Raw genomic sequence first — 21,607 nt, forward strand, 5'->3', positions numbered from 1 at the left:
CACCAGTCGTGTCTCTGTGCTTTACCAGAGCAAACGGCCTCCTGGAGAATGCAGCATGGGAGAGCTGGAATTTCAGACAGAGAAACCTAATGCTTGTGGCTTAAAAGGCAAAGAAGCACCAACTGCAAAGGAGTTGAAATCATATTCCTTTAGGGAATAGATTTTCTTGGATCTGTGTGCATCCTTTATGACTGAATTAGTCACTGCTAAAGCCCTTTTTGGGTTACAAAGCCGCTGGCAGGGTGCTGTTCCTGCGAGCATTACCTTGAGCAACAAGCCCCAAACAGCAACCCTGAAAGTCAACACGCCAGGCTGCCCTGGCAACACCGCTGTCCAAAGGGAGGGGGCAGGTGCCCTCCCCCTGAGGTTTGAGGCAGCCAGTATATGAACCAGCCTGGAGCTTCTACAATTCTCTTTTCCCTTAAAGTTTGCTTTCGTATAGTTCAGGGTCCTTCACAAAGGACAGAAACAGGTTGGTTCCTGGAAGGCAGAAAGTGAGTTTTGACTGCCTCTGCTTCTGCAACAGCAGCCGTGACAACGTTTGATCGCATTTGCTACTTGCATCAGAGTTGAAAGTATCTTCCCTTTAAGGCTTGGTGGTCAGCTACCAATTTAGTAGCACTGTGGCCTCAGACTTAATCCATGATGTAAGAAAGATATTTAAAGTACGATTGCACTAATGTTAAGTACTTAATAATAGCTAATGAGTATTGAACAGTTATGCACCAAACACTCAGCAAACTTAAATCTTCTCAGAAACCCAGATATGTAGGTACTGTTATCATTCCCACTTTACAGATGAGCAAATTGAGGCTGAGCCTGACTTGCCCAAAGGTGTGCAGCTAGTAACTGCAAGAGCCAGGTTTCTGCTCTGTGAGATTAACCACTAGGCTGTGTTGCTTTCAGGATGAGAGAAGCCCATTCTCTGATGGCTCTGAACTGTGACCCAAACACAGTGTGTGTTCAATTCCGGTTGATGTGTAAACTGTATTTTTATGACAGCTGAAGCTGGTGATAAAGGTCATATAGGAGACTGGGCTGGGTGGGTGGGGTGACATCACATCACACCCGTGGCAAGGAGGGAACAGGTATTTTCTGAAGCATGTAGGAAAATTGGGTCAGAGCAGAAAACATTCCTACCTAAACAGCAGTACAGAGCCCGAGGGAGACCAAGAGAGTGGTTCAGTGACTCCAAGGGGTTTGGCCTATGCAGTGTTGGTATTTTCAGGCTTTATTTTTTTAATACTACAAATGTTTAATTATGAAATATTTCAAACATGCAGAAAATAATAAAGCAGAAAACTTAGATGCCGCTGAAATTAGACAGCTGTTAATATTTTCCTATATGTGCTTCAACTCTGTCTTTTTAAAGAAAAATAACGTTAGAGATACAGGTAAAGCCAACCCCATTCCTTCCCCACCTCCACCCCACAGGTAACGACTGCCTTGGGGTTGACGTGCAGCATTCCCATGCAGGTTTTTCATTGTGGCATAACTTCCAAGTAGTAAATTGTACAAATCTTAGTTGTACTGCTTAATGAATTTTTACTGTGTATACTCTCAAAACAAGATATAGGTCAAGAACATGTCTAGGACCTCAGGAGGCTCCTTTGCTTCACATTTCAAAAATAAATGGACGGAGTTGCCAACATTTAAAAGTTTAAAAATCTAGAGATTTAATGTAAAAATCCAAATTTCTAGGCTCTTTTGAAACTTTGGAAAATCTGACCCCACTAAGCTCATATTCTGGCTCAAGGACAGAGGAGCAGCTGTGCACTTTAGACGAGGCTCAAGCTCGCCGGTGACCTACTGCATCCATCAGGTCCTATTATGTCCAGCCCGCTTCTTTTGTTTACATCCTCCAACCTGTGACTCATCCCCTGACAGGTGCCACCATATTTCTAACGTTTCAACAGTGCTGCAAATATAAACAGGCTGAGCACTATTGCCTTAGCCGTCTTAAGGAAGGCAGAGTTTGAGAAAAAGTGTCCTGTTCCCCTACCTGCTAGGCGATTTGGGAAGCTGCTGACAATGCCATAAAATGGAAAGGAACCAGATTCTCCAGGGCTTTGCTACTCAAAGTGTGGTCCTTGGACCAGCAACATCAGCATCATCCGGGAGCTTGTTAGAAATGCCAAATCTCAGTTGCCTCCCCAAACCGAAGTGTTCATCTGCTGGGGCAGCCATAACAAAGTACTACAGACTGGGTGGCTTAAACAGAGATTTATTTTCTCATAGTTCTGGAGGCCAGAAGTCCCAGATCAAGGTGTCAGCAGGGTTGGTTTCTTCTGAGGCCTTTACTTAGCTTGTAAATGGCTGTCTTCTCCCTGTGTACTCACATGACCTTTCCTCTGTGTTTGTGTCCTAATCTCCTCTTCTTATAAGGAGACCAGTCACATTGGATTAAGGCCCACCTCCATGACCTCATTTAACCTTGATCACCTCTTTAAAGACCTGTCTCCAAATATGATCACATTCTGAGGTGCTGGGGGTGAGGACGTCAATGTGTGAACTTTGAGGGGACACAGTTCAGCCCATAACACCTGCTAAATCGGGATTTACGTTTTAAGAAGATCCCCAGGGGACTCGTGTGCACATCAAAGTTGGAGAAGCACCGCCCAGTGCCTGCTCCTTCGTGGCTAGAACAGCAGTGGGTCTGTCTCGGGGAGCGGGGACAAGGCTGGAGTGATTTTGTAGATGAACTCTCTCTCTATCCCAAAGGTCTAGTAGGGTGGGAATACTGTAAAACTTAAGGTAAATTTCCTCTTGAGGGAGAGTGCCTGCTTCTCACTGAGTAGCAGGGACCCTCTGCACTTTGGGCAATGTAAGCAGGTAAGGTTAACATGTGAGGCCTGAGGAACCACGGTTGATGGGAATCTGACCCCTGGGAGTTAAGAAGAGCCCACCCCCCGCTCTGGAAACAGGTTGGAACTCTGGAAATGAGGACGCTGGTAGCAAAGGAGTCATTTTCATCTGGTCAGTACCCGCAGGCTTCTTAGTCTGTCAAGGTGCAAGGCATGTCTCTGGGATTTCCTGGGTTGGGGACCAGGAAGGTACCACACTGCATTCCTCTCTCCTCTGCACAAGCTCATTTACTGCCTCTGTCAGAGGCCTGATGCTATGGTGACAGTTGCCATGGAGATACTCCTATGCATGGTCGAAGCTAATCCCAAACCATACTGTCAATCATATGCTTTGAACTAGAGATTTCAAGCTGTGTTCCATAAAGCTATAAGGTGCTTCCAGAGTTTCACAAATGTTGCATTCAATTCTCAATTTAAAATATTTTAAACTTATTTTTAAAATTACAAAGAATGTATATGCTGGGGGAGTGAATTCAAACAGTGTATAGTATAGGATATATGCTAAAAAGTGAATGTCCAAATTCCCATCTGGCAGAGTAGCTTGTTTAAGGTTGATTTCTCTACAAATAATAATTATCAATTCTGGACAATCCCCTCCCCAAAAACCCTATTTGATGGCACTGGAGAGCATCCAGACAGAAAAGGAAGGGAACCACTCTGAGTGAGACCCACATTTATATAGCTTTGCCCCTAAGGCAGGCATTCTCAAACTTGAATGTATATTAGAATCTCTGGAAAGCTTGTTAAAATATAGATTGCTGGGCTCCACTCCCAGAGTTTCTGATTCATTAGGTCTGAGGTGGGGCCCCAAAATTTGCATTTCTAACAAGTTCCCCCATGATGCTAATGATACTGGTCCAAGGACCACACTTTGAGGACCACAAGCAGCTTGCACAGGGTAGGGGTCACTGAGGGACTAAAGCTATAAGCTTATTGGCCTGATGATTCTGAGAAGGAGTTTACAACTAGAGTGGCTGGAAATTGAGGAGAAAATTCTGGAAAGGAGAGAGTCACAGAGTAGGAAGCCCCCAAATATGTGTATAAATTCTCCTCAAATCCTTGGCTGACCCTTGAACTGTACCTGTCCAGGTGATACTCCAAGGAATCCAAAAGGAAAACAACAGCCGATGAGACTGAGCAGATTTCAGTAATTGCCCATCATGGGGGAGACAGAGTTTGGGGTTGAAAGTCTCACCAAGTTATAGGGGTTTGGTAAACAGCCCAAGGTTTCAGTTGAAACCATGGAAGAGGCACCATCTAAGAGTAAAGACTACATTTTTGGCTAAGGTATTTATCTAGTGCTGAGGTTAAAACTAAAATAGACCCATCCTACCAAAACCTAAAAGCAAGTTTTCAGTGATGTGATCCGCCAGTAATTTCCCTGCCTATTGCAAGAAAACGCTCATCAGAGGAAGATACCAGAGTCCAATCTCTAGAACATACTCACAGCGTTCACTATACAAAAATTACAGATATGTGAAGAAAAAGAAAAATGTGACCCATAATCAAAAGATAAACCAGTCATTAGAAGCAGACTCACAAACAACCCAGATGCCAGAATTAGCAGACAAGGACTTTAAAATGAGTTTGATAAACATGTTGAAGAGTCTACAGTAAAAGATACATATACTAGGTGAAGAGATGAGAAATTCAGGAGAGATTGGGAAACTGTAAAAAAGAATCAAATGGAAATTGTAAAACTGAAAAACACAGTATCTGAAAAGTGATCCTCCTGCCCCACACCCTCATTCCCAATCCAACTTTCTGCCCCAAAGTTAAACATCTGTAAGTGGGGTTCTTTGGTTGTAAATGATAAAGGCTTTAGCTAGCATATGCCAGCATGATGAGGCGTAGGGGAGCCTACATAACCAAACTGTGGGGAGGGACAGAGTGGGGCTGGTTTAGGATCAGCTGCCCTAAGAATTCAAACCCCATGAAGATGCTCCTGTTGCTCCTCTCTCACCTCTCTCTGAGAATCACTGTGTACTCTCTCACTGTGAGCAGGCTTCTCTGCGTGGTGAGAGAGACAGCTGAGGTCAGCTCTGGGCTCCTAGCTTCATAGCTCTGCAAGGAAAGAAGTTCTCTTCCAAAGGCACCAGTTAGAAAGATCCCAGGAGAGGTCTCTGATTAGTTCAGTGTGAGTTACATTTGTTCCATGGACCAATCACCATTGCCAGGGTGTGCAGTGTTATCAATGGCTTGGATCAGATGCGCAACCTCAACCAACCACTATGGCCAGGTAGGCAGTTGCCTTTGGAAGGAGAGCAATTCTTCAAAAGGAAAGAGGTAGCATTTATGTAGTAAGTGGGAGAATTAGTGAGCTGGACAGCCGCTTTGTTTTGTGCCTATGAGACCCTTATCAGTTAGGTGTGAATCCTTCCACATCATTTGATGTGTATTACATGGTGTCTAACTGTGGGCTCCCTCAAAGCAGTCGCATTGCAATGATTTGGATGTGAGTAATTTTGGAGGGATGTGATCCAAAGAAGCACGGTGAGGGAGTGGGGAAGTGAGACAGAAAAGGGAGAAAGCCAAGAAGCGTGTGTTAATGAACAGGTTAGCATTTTAGGCAACCAGCGCTCAATCCCACTGCGCCCCGTGAGAGACTGTGTAGAACACACTTCAGAATTGTCCCAGGAACAAGGAAGTTGGGGGATTTACCCACAACTCCCGTCCCGCATTGGTTGCAGGTTGCTCCCAGCAGCACACAGCCAGAGTAAGACCTCAAACAGAGAGACACAGGTGCTTGAGGGCAGAGGCTGCCTCGTGTAAGGAAACCCCACTGAAGCTGCGGATCTTTGGGGTGAACTGAGGGGAACGAGGCAGGGCACTAACAGTGCCTGATACACATCTGTAAATCTCTTTACATAAAAAGGATCCTGTTACACGTTATATCATAAGAGTTAATTTTCCAAAGCTATGTTTAAAACTCAAATCATAAGTAATACCCACATCCAGATGTGTTGTAATTCCAAATGGGAACACATTGGTGACCACAGGGCTAATGCACAGATTATAGTTCAATAGTCAGTTCTGCAATAACTAGTTTGCATGTTACATTTCTTATCGAGGCTCTATCCTACTACAGCCATTAGATAGGAGTGCCTGAATTGCTAATGTATATTTTCTTCAACTGGACTTAATTACCCTTAAAACTGAAAATGAATTTCACTAGTAAGAAGAGGACATTAAGAAGAAAGTTTGATGATGGGTGTGATGAGTTTGATCAGGACCAAGATGTCAAATATCCTACCTCAGACCAATTCTTCAAAGCATCAGCCTCACTGACAATAGTTTATGACAGCAGTGTGCTGAAAATGGTCGTGCAAAGTCACTCAAAGACAAGACAGCGTGAAGGTATTTAGTTGTTTTGGGGAGTCACCTTTTATGGCAATAAAAATTACCCAAGACCTAAATATGTTTTGTGTAGCAAATTTTGCAAATTAGTTTTATAGACCCTGCCAAGCTGCTGTGCCATTTTGAGACTAAACAGAGTGGAGCATGAAAACAAGGCTTTCCGTTTCATTCCATGGAAAATGAACAGCTTAATGTTTTTGTAAAAACATATGCAAAGAAGTCTAGTGATGGAAATCACTAGATGCCACACATAAATAACACAGTGCCCATGAAGGAGAACATACTATTAAGGAAAAGCTTAGGCAACTTCAAGCTATTATTAGTAAGACCTATTAGTAATCGGGCACCAAGAACATTGAAAGAGTAGGCTGCTGTGGAAGAGCATCAAGAACCACTGTCTGACCACTCGGCCAGAGAGGAATTTGCACATGCACAGATCACACTGGAAATGCACGTTCCCTGAGGGCAGGACTCTGCTTTATCTTATTCACAGAGTAAGTTCTCAATAGTTATTGAATAAAGGAATGAATCCAACTTGCTTGATGTTTGAAGATTAAAGTTATGTATGATCTTTACAAACCAGCAAGACCAAAGGACAAATGGTGCTTATTTTAGTAAATAACAGTAATAACAATAAATAATCGTAAGGGCTAATATTTAGTGAGGATTTACCATTTGTCCACACTGTGCTAACCATTTCATGTGAATTATCTCGTGTTCACCTGAAAATGACCCCATAAGGTAAGCGTTATTATCTCCATTTTATAGCCAAGAAACTGAAGCTTAGAAAGGTTAAACAACATGCAAAGATTGCACAAAGAATAATGATAGACAGAATCCAAACCCAGACCCACATTCTTTCCCCGCCACACTCCTCTGCCATTTATGCATTTAGAAAAGCTATTCTGAGGAAGATTTTTTCTTTTTTACTATGCCATGAAATATTGACAAAAATGTAGTAGTGACATTCAAATGATGAGAAAACAATGACGGAGAAAGTGAGAGAGTAGTGGCTTCTATGAAGCTGTGCCTGAGTCAGGGTTAAGCCGTCATTATATGATGCACCCATCCAGCATTAGCCATTATCAAGAAGACAGCATCTTAAAATGCGTTGTATATGTCATCTCAATGATGCTGAGGGGTAGTCTTCACATTGGAGACGTTCCAGGCATTTTGGGGTCGTTGTAGGGCAATGAGATCCAAATTTTACTTTTCAGTTTTCAGGCCAGAGCAAGATGCTGTTATGACCATTTCAAGTGAGAAAAGGAATTACTCTCTATCTGGCTAAAGAAAACCTGTTATTAGCTAAATACTTCTTTTATTTAAATGAATTAAATTTAAATTGAATGCTGCAGCTGGTCCTTTTACAAACCTGAGCAGGCTGAAGCTGCATTGCAGCACTGAGATTTTCTTGTCATAACAACTTAACATAAAGTGTTAGCAATGAAATCAAAGCCAAGTCACGGCTCTATATTAAAAAATAATTCTGATTTGAAATTTTGCAACATATTTGACACATTAAGACTCTAAGATATCAGATTTTTTAAATGGCACCATTGACCATCTTAATGGGTTTACAAAGTATATCTGAAAAATATTTTTTGCTGAACAGTGACAGTAAAAACTAGCAGAGGAACCTTTCATTGACCCCCTTGAAATGGAATCAACTTAAGAATGCGAGCAGTTGTTAGGTATTATTAGTAGTATAACTTTAAAACAGAAAATTCTTATGACTCTTCTTTCAAAGCTTCTGGATTAGTTTCATTGAAGTGTCAGAAAACTATAAGACAAGTTGCTTAAAGACTTACTGTTTGCAAGGACTGTATTCCTGTGAATCAAGAATTACTCGATGCTGTGAAACAATAACAAAATATAGAAATAGATTCTGACACTAATGTAAAACTGAAACTGACATCCATAACCTCCAACTCTGGATTTCTATCCTTATCAGAGCACATTCATTGTTCCCGCTGATTAATTTTAGATTTCCTTATTTAATAAATTATTTAAAAATCATGAATGTTTCAAGTATACTTTACAGTACAGAGAACAATATGAAAAATAAGTTATCACCACCCAGTTTTAACAAATATCAGCATTTTACCACATTCAATTCCTTTTTAAACGACGTGTATTACTACAATTACAGAATCTTCTGGTTTCCCTCTCTCACCAGAGGTCACTGCTATCCTAAAGTCGGTGTGTATCCTTCCTGTCCATTTTTTTTTTTTAAAGATTTTATTTTTTTCCTTTTTCTCCCCAAAGCCCCCCGGTACATAGTTGTATATTCTTCGTTGTGGGTCCTTCTGCTTGTGGCATGTGGGACGCTGCCTCAGCGTGGTTTGACGATCAGTGCCATGTCCGCACCCAGGATTCGAACCAACGAAACACTGGGCCGCCTGCAGCAGAGCGCGCAAAATTAACCACTCGGCCACGGGACCAGCCCCCTTCCTGTCCATTTTAATACTTAAACCACAGATGTAGATATCCCTAAACATATGTATGTCATGTATAGTATTTTTTAAAATTTTTAACATTTACATAAATGGTATACTGTTCATATCCTTCTGCAACTTAGTTGTTTGTAGTCACCAGAATCTGATGGAAATTTATCTGGGATAATTTGTGTAGTCTTATTTCATTCATTTTTTTCTTTTTTATTGAGGTATGTCTTAGTCAATTCTGATTACTATAACAAGAATATCATAGACTGCTTGCCTTAAATAATGGACATTTATTTCTCACAGTTCTGGAGGCTGTCAGGTCCCAGATCAGGGTGCCAGCATGGATGGGTTCTGGTGAGGGCCCTCTTCCTCATTTGCTCACACGGTGGGGCAGAGAGAAAAAGAGAGAGAGAGAAAACAACCTCTTTCATGCTTTATAATGGCACTAATCCCATCGTGAGGGCTCCACCCTCATGACCTAATTACCTCCCAACGTCTCCGTCTTCAATACCATCACATTGGGATTAAGGTTTCAACAAACGTGCTTTGGGGAGACATAAACATTCAATCCACGGCAAAGTATAACCTACATACACTGTGCAGACTCTAGTGCAGAGCTGAGCACCTCCACCCAGCTCAAGATGGAGACCATTTCCAGCACCCCCCAATTCTTTGTGCCTCACCCAGTTCATCCTCAGAGGCAGCCACTAATGTGACCTCTAGCAGCATAAATTAATTTTGGCTGTTTTGAACTTTATATAAATGAAATCATACAGTATGCACTTTGAATCTCTTTTATTGTCAACATTGTGTCTGCGAGCTTCATCCAGGCTGTTGCATGTAGCGTTGATTTGTCCTTTATCAGTGGTATATAGTATTCCATTGTATGAATGGAACACCATTTATTGACCTAGGAATGAAATTGCTGGGTCATAGTAAAGGCATACTATACAGAGTTGAGTAGTTGCAACAGAGATCCTATGGCCCAATAAGTCGAAAATATTTACTCTCATTCATTTAACAAACGTTTAGTGAAAATTTGTTATGCATCAGACATTGTTCTGAGCATGGGGGTGTGTCATGGTGAGAAAATGGACAGGTATCCCCGTGTTTATAGAACTGGCATTCTTATGTTTTAGTAATATCATGAATTAGTAATCAGACATTATCTGCATGGTTTCTTGCCTATCCGTTGGTGAGATTTTTCTGTTTTGTTTCTAAACATCTGCACAACCTCTTTCGTGCCATTATAAGAAAATGCACGAAAAGGCAACCATTGCCTTTGTTAACCCCTCATGTGTTAAGCAGGGTAGACAAATGGCTAAGCGTTTTGGCCTGGAAGAGTGGGATTTTCCAAGCATCTCCTGGCACAAATGGTCCAGTTCCTACCACAGTAAATAGCATCTTCAAGTGGAGATTCAAAATCCCTGCTCACTGGCACCTCCCATCTCTGCAGAGTGTTCTTGCAGTGTGTGCCTGTGCGGGATGCTGTGCACTTGTAGACTGGGCTGGGCTGGCCCTGACCCCTGCCAGCAGACAGCCCTGTGAGTCAGCAGTAGTCACCCCCAGCTGCAAGGTCAATATGCAGTAATGCACAGCCTAGTCATAGTTCCTTGGAAAGAATTATTTGTTTAAAGTAAGTTCAGACCTTTTATTATGCTCTCCAAGAAGTTAACTATTCAGAAAACTTCTTCTTCCCCCAACCCACAAAATTAAAGAAAAAACAAGAACTCCAGAAAAATAGGGAACATCTGACCTCCATGAAAGTAAAAAAAACCAAAAAACAACACTCAAAATATCTTTTAAGAGTTTGAAGCTATATTCCCATGTTTCTTTTACTCATAACAAGCAGGTGACTGACATTATCCAGGTATGAAAAACCATGAAATAAAAGATGAGTCAGAAAATATTGCTTTCAGTCCAGGTAATAAATGCTTACTTTGAATGTAGAGAAAGAAGTACACACTTAAAAAATTTCTGTCTTCCAGTATGGTATATATACATACAATGGAATACTACTCAGCCATAACAAAGGATAAAATCGTCCCATTCACCACAACATGGATGGACCTTGAGGGTATTATGTTAAGCAAAATAAGCCAGATAGAGAAAGACAGCCTCTGACTGACTCCACTCCTATGTAGAAGTTAAATTCATGGACAAAGAGAACAGGTTACTGGTTACCAGGGGAAAGGGGGGGTGGGGGTGGGCACAGAGGGTAAAGTGGTACCCCTACAATATGACTGACAAATAATAATGTATAACTGAAATTTCACAAGGTTGTAAACTATCTTAACCTCAATAAAAAATAAAATAGAAAAAAAATTAATCTCTTCCAGCCCTCATTAAATAAATGCCAAACAAATATTTTAAAACAGAGATTTGGAGGGGCCCTAAGGTCTTGGTTTTCCCTTACCTGAGTCATTGTTTCCTCCACCTAGCCTGGAGTGCCACAAGGGAGGACATTCTTGTTTGTGACTGAATTCCCATTTGTGGAATAAATACATGAGCATAGTGCTTACTCAGCATAATTCCTGGCACAACACAATAGGAGCTTAATAAACAATTGCTGATATTGCTATTGTTTTTGTTACTTTAATTGTTGTTATCATGATCATTATTGTAGCCAAAGGGAACTTTGGATATTGACCACATCAGTCCCGTATATCACGGACTGAAAAAATTTAGAAAACTGACTAGCACCACCATCCCCCCACTTATGCAGGCCAAGAACCTGCAATTGTCCACAGCACCTCCGCTTCCCTCATCCCTGACAAACAGGCCACTCTGCCTTCTAAAGTTCCCTTTGCTCCACCCCAGGACCATCATCCTAGTCCAACCTGTCGTCATCTCTTGTCTTTCATGGCAGAACTTCTGACCGTCTGCCTCACCTACCAGGCCCCTTCACCTGGGGACCATAGTGATCCTTTCTTTCTTTTTTTTTTAAATTACTGTTTATATATATATATTTTTTTAATTGAGGTAACATTGGTTTATAACATTATATAAATTTCAGGTGTACATCATTATATTTCAATTTCTGTGTAGATTATATCATGTTCACCACCCAAAGACTAATTACCGTCCATCAGCACACACATGTGCCCTGTCACCTCTTTCACCCTCCTCCCTCCCCCCTTCCCTGGTAGCCACCAATCTAATCTCTGTGTCTATGAGTTTGTTTGTTGTCGTTGTTGTTTTTATCTTCTATATATGGGTAAGATCATACGGTGTTTGACTTTCTCCCTCTGACTTATTTCACTCAGCATAATACCCTCAAGGTCTAACCATGTTGTCACAAATGGCAAGATTTCATCCTTTTTTATGGCTGAGTAGTATTCAACTGTATGTATATACCATATCTTCTTTATCCATTCATCCCTTGATGGGCATTTAGGTTGCTTCCAAGTCTTGGCTGTTGTGAATAATGCTGCAGTGAATATAGGGGCGCGTGTATCTTTATGCATTCATGTTTTTTTGTTCTTTGGATAAACACCCAGCAGTGGATTGGCTGGATCATATGGTAGTTCTATTCTTAATTTTTCGAGGACTCTCCATACTGTTTTCCATGTATGGTGATCCTTTCAAAATGCAAATTTTAATAAAACACAATTCTTATTATTACAGAAGGACATGTTCAATTTTAATTAATTAAAATTTTTTTAATTTTAGGTAAATTTAATTTTCAAAATTTAAAACTTTACATTCTCCCCCAGAGATCGCCACCATTCATACTTTAGCATATGTTTGCCCCACCTTGACAACATTTGTCACAATTATAGTTTTACATTTATTTGTATGATATTTAAAACAATGGGTATCTTCCCCAAAGGTGATAAACTCCCTAAGGACAAGGACCTTGTCTGGTTTCCCCCAAGTGTAGCCCCAGTTCCTAGAAGAGTGGGTGACACATGTTGCTAACTTAACAAATATTCATTGAGTAAATAAACAAAGTCAGTCTTTGAAAAAGTAAACAATAATTGAGGTGTATTTTGGGGTGTGTGAGCCACTCACACCAGCCCTCTTTCTTAGAATTAATTTCCTGACCCAGTGGGTTAGTTCATGATAATCATGTATGTACTACATGACTCCACCCCCCGATAATTGATTGGGTCAGGGTAGACACATGACCAGAGCTGAGCCAATCAGATTATTTTTCCTGGGAACTGGGATCTGGACTCCAGTGGCGGCCAGTGAGTCCACGATTTGTCTGGACAAATGGGACTGGTAGACGCTTGGGCGGTGGCGGACTCCTGCTGTGTGGGCGAAGAAACAGAGAAAAACAGTCTGCAGATAGAGAAGGGTAAAACAGACACACAGTGCTAAGCAGAGATAAGAGATGGAGAAAAGTATCTTGTTCTCCAAGATTTGCTGCTTCCTGGTTCTCCTCCGAGAAGCCCAGATGTCTGTGGAAAATGAGACACCGCTGTATATTGGAAATAAAGCTCTCTCTCCTTTTTTAGCTGCCTCAGCTGAATTTCTAGTGCCTGTAAACCAAACAGTCTTAACTAAGACATGCGCTATTCATATATTAGGTGGTAAGATTAATCAAAGTGATCACAATAATCTGCCTGGGGCAGCACCTTGTGGATGACAGTCCAAATCCTGGGCAGATTCACCAAGGTGGGAACACCCAGCCTACTGAGGCTTCCTCTGCCTGCTTGAGCCTCTTGGGCAAGAAATGAACCAACTACAGGGATATCTTCTGCTTGAGACAGAAAGGGCAGGATGTGAGCTGGAGCTATACTTGACTTTGAGAGTCTTGACTCTTTCACCTGAAACAGACATATGGATTCAAACAGGATGAAAAACAGTAATTTCTATGACATTTCTGAATAGAGAATTGGAAAAAAAAAAGTGGGGGCGGGGGGTATCAAACCAAAATCAGACTCATATTTTTGGTTATTTGTGGTTTCAGGCTATTTAAAGAGACTGCCTTTGAATTCCCCAAGGGAATTTTTTTTTTCTGTTCTTTTTGTCAGCCAGTGGCCAACTAAGGGTTTGCTGGCTTCTGGAAAATCCAGGGGATTTTGAAAAAGAAAATCTGTGGTGGCTTATGGTTAAATGGAACTATGCAGACTAATCTTTTATACCAAGATGATGCTGGTAACCCCCTACCAGGCAGGAATACACTTGCCGCATGATCTGTAGTTGAGACAGATGTATGAAACCATCCACACTCTCATGCCTAAAGGTCTTAAAACACAATGTGCTAGTTTGGGGACCAGATGTCTGGCCAGTGTTAGGGACGCAGGCTGGAGTGATGGAATAATTTTCCTCTGTGACTCTAATTGTGTCCTTGGCCTCTTTGGCCAAGCAAGTTACCAGATTTCCCTCCGGTACTGTAGGGGCACAGTCATTTGCTAAGGCTGGACCTTGAAGTGGTTCGATCAAAAAATTCTGCTCCATTTGGACCCTCCCCAGAGTCAAGGCTAAGACGGGAGGCTGAGACTCTCAATGGCATCATGTAAAGAAGCCTGTTGAGATTTTGCTGATGAACTTCTTGTGTGGGGAGTCAGAGAGAGGCAACTTCCACCACCTGGTGGTTTGGCCAGCAGGAAGGGTGTGTTATTATGGCTGCAATTAGTAAGCAGTGGGGCTGAGAAGACAGGGCAGAGCTGGTGCCTCATTCTCGTCTCATTCCCAGCAACCAAAGAGAGGAGAAGTCTGGCCAGCAGTTTACTTTCCCCTAGAGAAAATGGAAGTTGGCCTCACTGTCTACTCCAAATTGAGGAGGAACCATCCTCAAGACACTCCCCAAACATAACTCAATTAAGGCTGACCTGAAAGAGAGAAAGAAAGAGACGGAGGAGAAGAGAGAGAAGAAAGAAAAAAGCACAAGGGCCCTGGACTGCTTATAGTCTATGAATTGGCAGGTTATTTGTGCCAGGCCCTCCTGCTTGTCCCTACCAGAGGACAGCTAGGGACTGAAAGGGACACTGCAAGGCCAGCTGCTGGAGGTGAAGGTGCTAAAACCACTTTGGCCAGGAGAGGGCCCCAAATTTCCCTCCAATTTGCACATTTCTGGGTAATAGTCCAGTTAGACCTCACTTTACATAATAGTTATCCACCATCCTAGAGTTCAGAAGGGACCAGAAGGATCACCAGAGACCCAGAGATGGGAAGTGACTTCAAGGTCACAAGGCTGGGTTGTGGTTGAGTGGGACTAGAACCCAGGGTGGGTAAGTCCTGCCTCTGTTAACTCTTCTTAGGCATCACTTTCAGCAGCAGCACCTACAAATCTGTTGAGATCCCAGTAATTTTAAAAGACAAGCCATTTACTGAGTGCCTAGCACGTATAAGCCCGGTGCTGTGTTGGGTGTGTGTGTCAGGTGGCCGAGGCGCTGAGTAGGACAAGGGTGGTGCCAGAGTCTAAGTTCATGGTCCTCAAGACCCTCACAGGCTTCTTACTGGTTTATAATGCACAACCTAAGCACAGCAAAGTTAAAAAAACAATAAAAGACGTAAATAAAAGTTCAATACAGTAGTGGCTGAGCTGTCCTAGGTCAATGTATGATTAGTAACCAAATGAACAAGCACCAATTGCCATGAACTTCCTGAGGAGGAAGTGAGAATTATACTGTGCCTTTGTTTAGCATTTGACTGTTTTCAGTGCTTTCTTGTATGTTGCCTTCTTTGGGGTGGTCACGAAGACCACATGGGAAAGAGGGTGCGTTTGGGGAGCTGATTTGCATGTGCACAGAGGATCGTGGAGACACCCAGGTCCCTGCCATGGAGGAGTGTCCTGCCTCCATTGCAGGGTGTGATTCTTGTGTGAATGAGAATTGGAATGAGGGTCTCTAGGGTTCGAGGGAGGGCAAGGTGTTTGTAAATGCGCTAAGTGTGCCCTTTAGATGAACTCCTCCTGCCTATGAAGAGGCTCATACACTTGGTGGAGGAGAAGACGGCTGGTCTGGGACAGCCTAGCTGTGTGGCAACAGGCAATTTTCTTAGTTTCTTTCAGCTTAGTTTGCTGCTCTGTAAAACTAGAGGAATAAATAACATCTCTGGTCCCTTCCAGTAGGGAAATTCTTTGGTTCTAAGCATTCTACAATTATCTGTTTTGGAAAAATCAGATTTTCAGGTATCAGTCAGTTTGCATCTTTATTTTGGGTCCTCTTTCCCTTATTCATCCTAAACTTCTGGGGGTCTTTTTAGGATTATATTTTCTCATTTGAACTCACACAATGTCCTTGGATTGGAGTCATCCCCAGCTCATTGATGGAGGTGGCAAAACAGAGTTTACCTACACCTCTCCAGCACTACTGGCTCCTTCAGCAGATGTTTTCAACACAGACCACTCAGGGTACCCATTATGTGCCAAGCATGCTGGGCTGTTGAATGGATGAGACAGTCCTGTCTCCAGGGAGCCTTCAGGTGGTCTCAGTCATTTCTGGGGAGTGCAGGCACGTGTGAGACCCGCAGGAAGAGTGTATTGAACAGAAAGGAACGCTGAAGCCCTGTTGGGAAGGACACCTACACGACGGTGAAATGTACCCCAGAAAGAAAGGAGAGCCTGTGTCATTTTATATTTACAGCCTCTTGGACACATGGCCTCAGGAGGAAAAAGAGCTTTTCTCCCACAGGTATAAATAACTTCCACCCAACTAATCCTGAGATCTCAGCACCATGGGGTTGGAGTGGGTCTGGCGCTCAGCTGTTTCCTCCAGGTGGAGTAATTCCAGAGCACAGGGGAAGCGGGGAGTACCCAAGTTGTGCTTCGAGACCACGAACTTAAGAGATGTCAGGTTGTCTGGGGTTTCTTTGGCCGGAAGAAGGCCGTCACCTTGTAGGTGAGCACTGAGTCACTAGGACAGCAAGGGAGCATGGAAGCCTTCCTCTCTCTTCCAGATCTCTTTGCTTAGGGTCATGTTTAGTGTGGATCCCGGTCCAGAAGAAGGAAGGTGGGTGGGAAACCAGTAGTACCTCTTAGGGGAGCCAACTGCTCTGACTTACAAGGGGATGCAAGCCAAGCCAGCCCCCCTCCTCTTCTGTTCCTCCAACAGCTGAACACCAGCTCCGCTCACCAGGGGCTTCTCAGGCTTAATCCGCACTTCCAGAACACCTTGCAGTCCACAGAGGAAGAGTGGCCAGGTGCCATTATGAACCCTCTACTGTGAACCCACAGGCTGTCTTGATTCATCATCAGAGGCCCTCCCAGGTTCCCACAGTCCAGCCTTCCCTGGAGGGGACCTCAGTGCTGAGGACCTGTCCCCACTCTCCCTCCCACCCCCACAGGGAACAGGCCTTGCTTAGGGCATGGTGTCTTATTTCCTCCTTTTCCCGTCACTGAGCGCCACTGCCAGGTCACCTTCTCCCAGGACACCTGCTCCAGCATCCACAGTGGTTTTCTATCATCTTCTCTGAGAGAGAAGCCCTGTGCCTTGTGTCAAGGTCCCTCACAACCTGGACCACCAACACTTATCCTTCTCCTATGTCCTTCTCCTGTGCCTCGTCCTCTTCCCTGACCCTTCCCCCAGTGGACACTGTCCTCTTGGTCCTCTGCCTGTCCCCAGCTGGTTCAGGCTGCAGGTTGCTCATGTTCTCCTCGCTCTGCCTTTTCTTCTCCCCCGATCATTCATTCAGTGGATTCGTGTAGCGTGGCTCCTACTGTGTTTAAGGTGCCGTGCTTGGCTGGACGAGGAGTGTGAAAAAGTACAAGATAACTTACAGCCAGTCCTTGGGCACCAGGTGCTTTCAGAGGAAATGGGGTGTGGGATGGACAGATACACACATGTCAAAGCAGCTCAGGGCAAGTGCTGCTGGCTTGGAGGAGTTCCGAGGACGCAGAATATTCCAAGGTGCTCCAAACTCTGCCCATCCTCCAGGGCCCTGCACAGAGACAGCCCCTCCCTGAAGCTCTCCTTGATTATTCCAGGCCTCCATTTTCTGGAGTGCTAATGCACATTTTATTAGATACAGTCTTAATGGTCTCCCCCTTTCTCAGCTGGACTGTCTGGTCTTTTGAGGGAAGGGACAAGCATCTGTCTATTGGATTCAGTTTTCAGTTCCATAAACATTAACTGTCTCACTCTCTTCTGTCTCTTAGTGCCTTGTGAATGAGCACAGAATAGGTGCTCAATAATCCTAAAATTCTGGAATTTTAAAGAAGAGATTTTTTAAAATATTTATTTTTAAATATCAAAATCCATACATGTTCATTAGGAAGAACAAAGAACTCAAAAATGTCTCCATAGAAATAACTACTGCTAAGAGTTTGGAGTGTATATAGAAGGGAAGCTTAAAGGACTTTCTAGCTGAGCACCCACATTCTACAAATGAGGACCTTAAGGTGACCCTAAAGCCTGAGGCATTGAGTGATTTGCTCCAGGTCAGATACTTAGTGGCACATTTTGGCATTCTAGCATCCTTTCCCAAGAAGACTGGAGGAATAGTGGGATACTGTGCACCAAGCAAATGTGTGAATCAAGTCTTAGATGGGTACAGGGGTTCTGACAGTGCAGAGAAGAAAATGTGAACACAATAAAGTCATAAAGCTCTTCGCCCCCATTTTCGATGTTTCACATTAGTCCACAGTCACAAAGCTTTATTGTGACTGTGAAACAATAGGATTAGTTGTGAAAACACTACCTCTTTAAATATTTGAAACTAGAATGGAAAAAATGTTGAAATACAGGGGGTGGGGGGGGGTGGGGGATAGGGGTGTAAATTGAATTAAATAGTAATTGTACTCCAAGTCCAGAGACTGACAAGTGGCTTGGAAAGTTGGTTTTCCAGACCAGAGGGAGAGGCGGTGAGAAAGCCAGAGCCTGGGGCCAATGACGAGCTGGCCCCCAACCCAGTGGATTTTCCCACCATTGTGTGCTCCCTTCCCTCCTCGCCACCAGGGGAGGGTCCCAGGGGAGCCCTGGGCTTAAGGCAGTCGCGTTATGCAGTCTTGTAACCTGGCTGGTAAATGATGTCACGGGTTAGTTACACAGGCCCAGATCGATGAATGACTCAGGCAGCGGATCGATCACATTTCCGGGGAGAACTCACCCTCTGTGACCCTCAGGGGGGCAGGTGGTTTATCAAAAGAGGCTCCGACTTGAAGGGTTTAATGCTGGCCCCTTCTCCATTCCCGTCTCCTCCTCAGGGGGCCTGGGCAGCAAGAGCAGGGTAATAAACTACTTTTCATTAAAGAGATCTGGGGGAAAGGAGTGGGAGGGGGACGCAAAGATGGGGACAAAAAGGCACAGATCCGCTCCAAGACCGAAGGCCAGGGTGGGTACACTTCCCCCCGCCCCTCCTCCCTCCGAAGCCACCCTGAGTTTCTGTGCCCGGCGAAGTAGCCCAGTGTCGCGCCAGGCCGCTGGCTGCGCTCTCGGCTCGGTGGGGGCGCGTCGGCCCGCCCTGGCCTCTCGGGCCGGGCTGCAGCCCCCTCCTCGCCGCCCCGAGCCCCTCCCCCGGGCCTGGAGCCCCTCCCCGCGCGCTTCCCCTCTCTCCCCTCCCCTCCCCTCCCTTCCCTTCCCTGCCTGCCCGGCTCTGCCTCCGCCTCCTGCGCCCATAGCCTCCGCCAGCGCCGAGCCCCCCGGAGCCAGAGCGCGGCGAAGGGGCGCCGCTGGCCCCTCCCCAGCGCGCTGACAGCAGGCTCCGGGGCCCCCGCCCCGTCCCCTCGCCGGCGGGACACACCCCCGCCCCTCCTCTGCTCCGCCAGTTCCCGCCGGACCCACCGGGCGGCGGAGAGAGCGGGCGGACGAGCCGGAGAGCGGCAGCGGCGGCAGCGGCGGCGGCGCCGCAGGAGGAAGGGGTGCGCGGCAGGCCCACGGGGAGCCGCCCCAGGCGCACCGAGCTCGCTTGCCCCCCGGGACCGTCCCCACCCCGGGGCCGTACCTGTGGGTGCCGGGAGCCCGGGCAGCAGCGCGCTGGGCCAGGGTGGCGGTGACCCTGGGGACCCGGGAAGCAGGAGAAGGAGCCGGAGCCCTACCGGGATGAGAAGGTGACGCCGCCGGGGGGCGCCACTCGCTTTGTGGGGGAAGATGCTCGCCTACTGCGTGCAAGATGCCACCGTGGTGGACGTGGAGAAGCGGAGGAACCCTTCCAAGCATTATGTGAGTACTGTCCCGACCGACCCCTGCAGGGGGCTGGCCAGGGCCCCCCGGGAGGCCCCCTCCCTCCCCCACGACGGGTGGCCCCTCGCCCCTCCCCGCTCTTAAGTCCTGAAGCTAAGTGCCCGCAGGGCAGCCCTCGGCTGTGGAGTTTCTTCACAGGGCTGTGATCTCCAGGGAAGCCTTTTCTGTCCTTCCTCTCCACTCCTCCCCCTGCTCCCCCCACCCCCACCCCTCGGTCCCGTTTTCTTTTTTTGGCATTGGAGTTGGCAAGTGGCTGCCCTTGTCTGTTACAACGGTGAAGTCATCTGTCCGCCTGAGCTTTGATGGATGGTGGGGGGAGCGTTCGTCAAACCCCCGCTGCGAAGCTCCGTCGGGAAAGAGCATCTTCCTGGCCCTCCCTGGGGGCTCGGGTCGCTCACGCTCACCCAGACCCAGAAGCTTTCACAGGTTTGCCCAGGGGAAGGCAGCTTCGCGCTCTCCTCTCACCTTAGCCCCGGTCTCTGCCTGCGTAGGTCTGGATCTGGGGGCACAGGGAGGCCGCCGCACCCCCTGCCCCACTCCACCCTCAGCCCTGAGCTTTGATTTCCTTCTTAAAGTCATTGTATCCGTCGGTGTGAGAAGAATTGTGGCTTTTCCTTTTATCCCTCCTCTGGACGTGACCCTTAACCGGGTTCATTTCCTCTTAAGTGATGCTCCATCTCCAGACACGAGGAGGCAAATGTTTGCTGTGGTCTCCGAGGAACGGCTCGCTGCCCCTCCCCCTTCCTTCCCCAAACTTAATGAGAAGGGGCTAAGGTTGATTGAGCCGAGCTCCCGGGTCTGTGTGACACGTTTGCCTTTCATCTCTGCCTGTCCTGTCTTCCCATCCTTCGCACCTTCGGAAGTAAACACTGTGTCCTTGATGCCTGAGGACGGCTGTCTGAGTGGCTTTGCTCCTGTACTTGAGGTAGAAGAGACAGCCGGGCATCCAGAGCAGAAGGACTGCATCTTATTTGCAAATTAGGTACTTAAAGGAGCATTTAGAATGCTCAAAGCATTAATTTTAACAATTAAAACAGGCTGTTGGTTGCTGCCCTAGACTGCACATGATATCTGAAATGCCTTTCATTTCCCCATTGCAAGGGGACTGGGGTTCGTGCTAATGTCGGCCTGGGGCTAGGCTTTCTGTCTTTATCACCCTTAGCTCTGAACGCTGGTTTCTTTATAGTGAAATAAATGGGCCTGGGCTCAGGCTGAGGAGCTAACCAAGCCGTCTGGTTCCTGACCAGACAGGGAGGTGGCTGCCTCTGGGAGAGTCGTTCCTTTTGTATTATCTGGGTCAGCAGGCATCTTCCCCTGTCGTTTCAAGAAAGCTCTTTTTGAAGGACTTGGGTCACCATGTCATCACCTTGCTCTGGGGACAGATGTCCATTTGCCCATCCCAGCACCTATTCTCAAGTCAGCCTTCCTAACCTCTTTTCTCAGATGTTGCAGGCTGAGTTTCAGGGGTTCTCTTTTCTGGTCTTCAGTTCAGGTTGGCACTGCTTTCAACAGATGGCACTCTCTGCTCTGACACCCAGGCAGGTGCTTTTCTGGCTCTGGAGTTTAGGTGAAACATCAGATCTTAACTCTGACCGTTCATGTTCAAGATTACAGATGTAGGACATCCTGGCAACAAGCTAGGGGTGTTGCTAAAGTGACCAGGGACACAGAGCAGACAGTATTCAGAGGTGGTTAGTGCTGGGGCTCTGGGTTAGAGTGTCTTGTTCAAAGCCTGGTTCAGCCACTAACTAGCTATGTGACTTTGGGCAAGTTGTTTAATCTCCGTGGGCCTCAGTTTCCTCATTTTTAAAGTGAGGATAATATCTACTTCATGGTTGTCTGGAGAATTAAATGAGATCATCCATGCAAC

The 21,607-nt window shown here is 45.6% G+C and overlaps 1 protein-coding gene and 1 long non-coding RNA gene across 5 annotated transcripts in view; one reads left to right on the forward strand and one right to left on the reverse strand.

Moving 5' to 3' along the window:
- Nucleotides 1-15,756: 15,756 nt before the first annotated feature.
- Nucleotides 15,757-19,632, reverse strand: LOC139073467 (uncharacterized). The gene is made up of 2 exons (XR_011522233.1): nt 19,499-19,632; nt 15,757-18,766 (listed from the first exon to the last, which is right to left on the reverse strand). It is a non-coding gene; the product is annotated as an uncharacterized lncRNA (long non-coding RNA).
- SH3PXD2A (SH3 and PX domains 2A) overlaps nt 19,321-21,607 on the forward strand; it is a 246,485-nt gene continuing 244,198 nt past the window's right edge. For all 4 annotated transcript variants that reach the window (XM_070633632.1, XM_070556688.1, XM_070556678.1 and 1 more), the window contains exon 1: nt 19,321-19,716. In XM_070633632.1, the coding sequence (XP_070489733.1) occupies nt 19,645-19,716 (72 nt within the window). In that variant the 5' untranslated portion in view covers nt 19,321-19,644. The remainder of the gene's footprint in view (nt 19,717-21,607) is intronic.

Source organism: Equus przewalskii, chromosome 1 (assembly GCF_037783145.1).
Source record: "Equus przewalskii isolate Varuska chromosome 1, EquPr2, whole genome shotgun sequence".
In the NCBI taxonomy this organism is placed as follows: domain Eukaryota; kingdom Metazoa; phylum Chordata; class Mammalia; order Perissodactyla; family Equidae; genus Equus; species Equus przewalskii.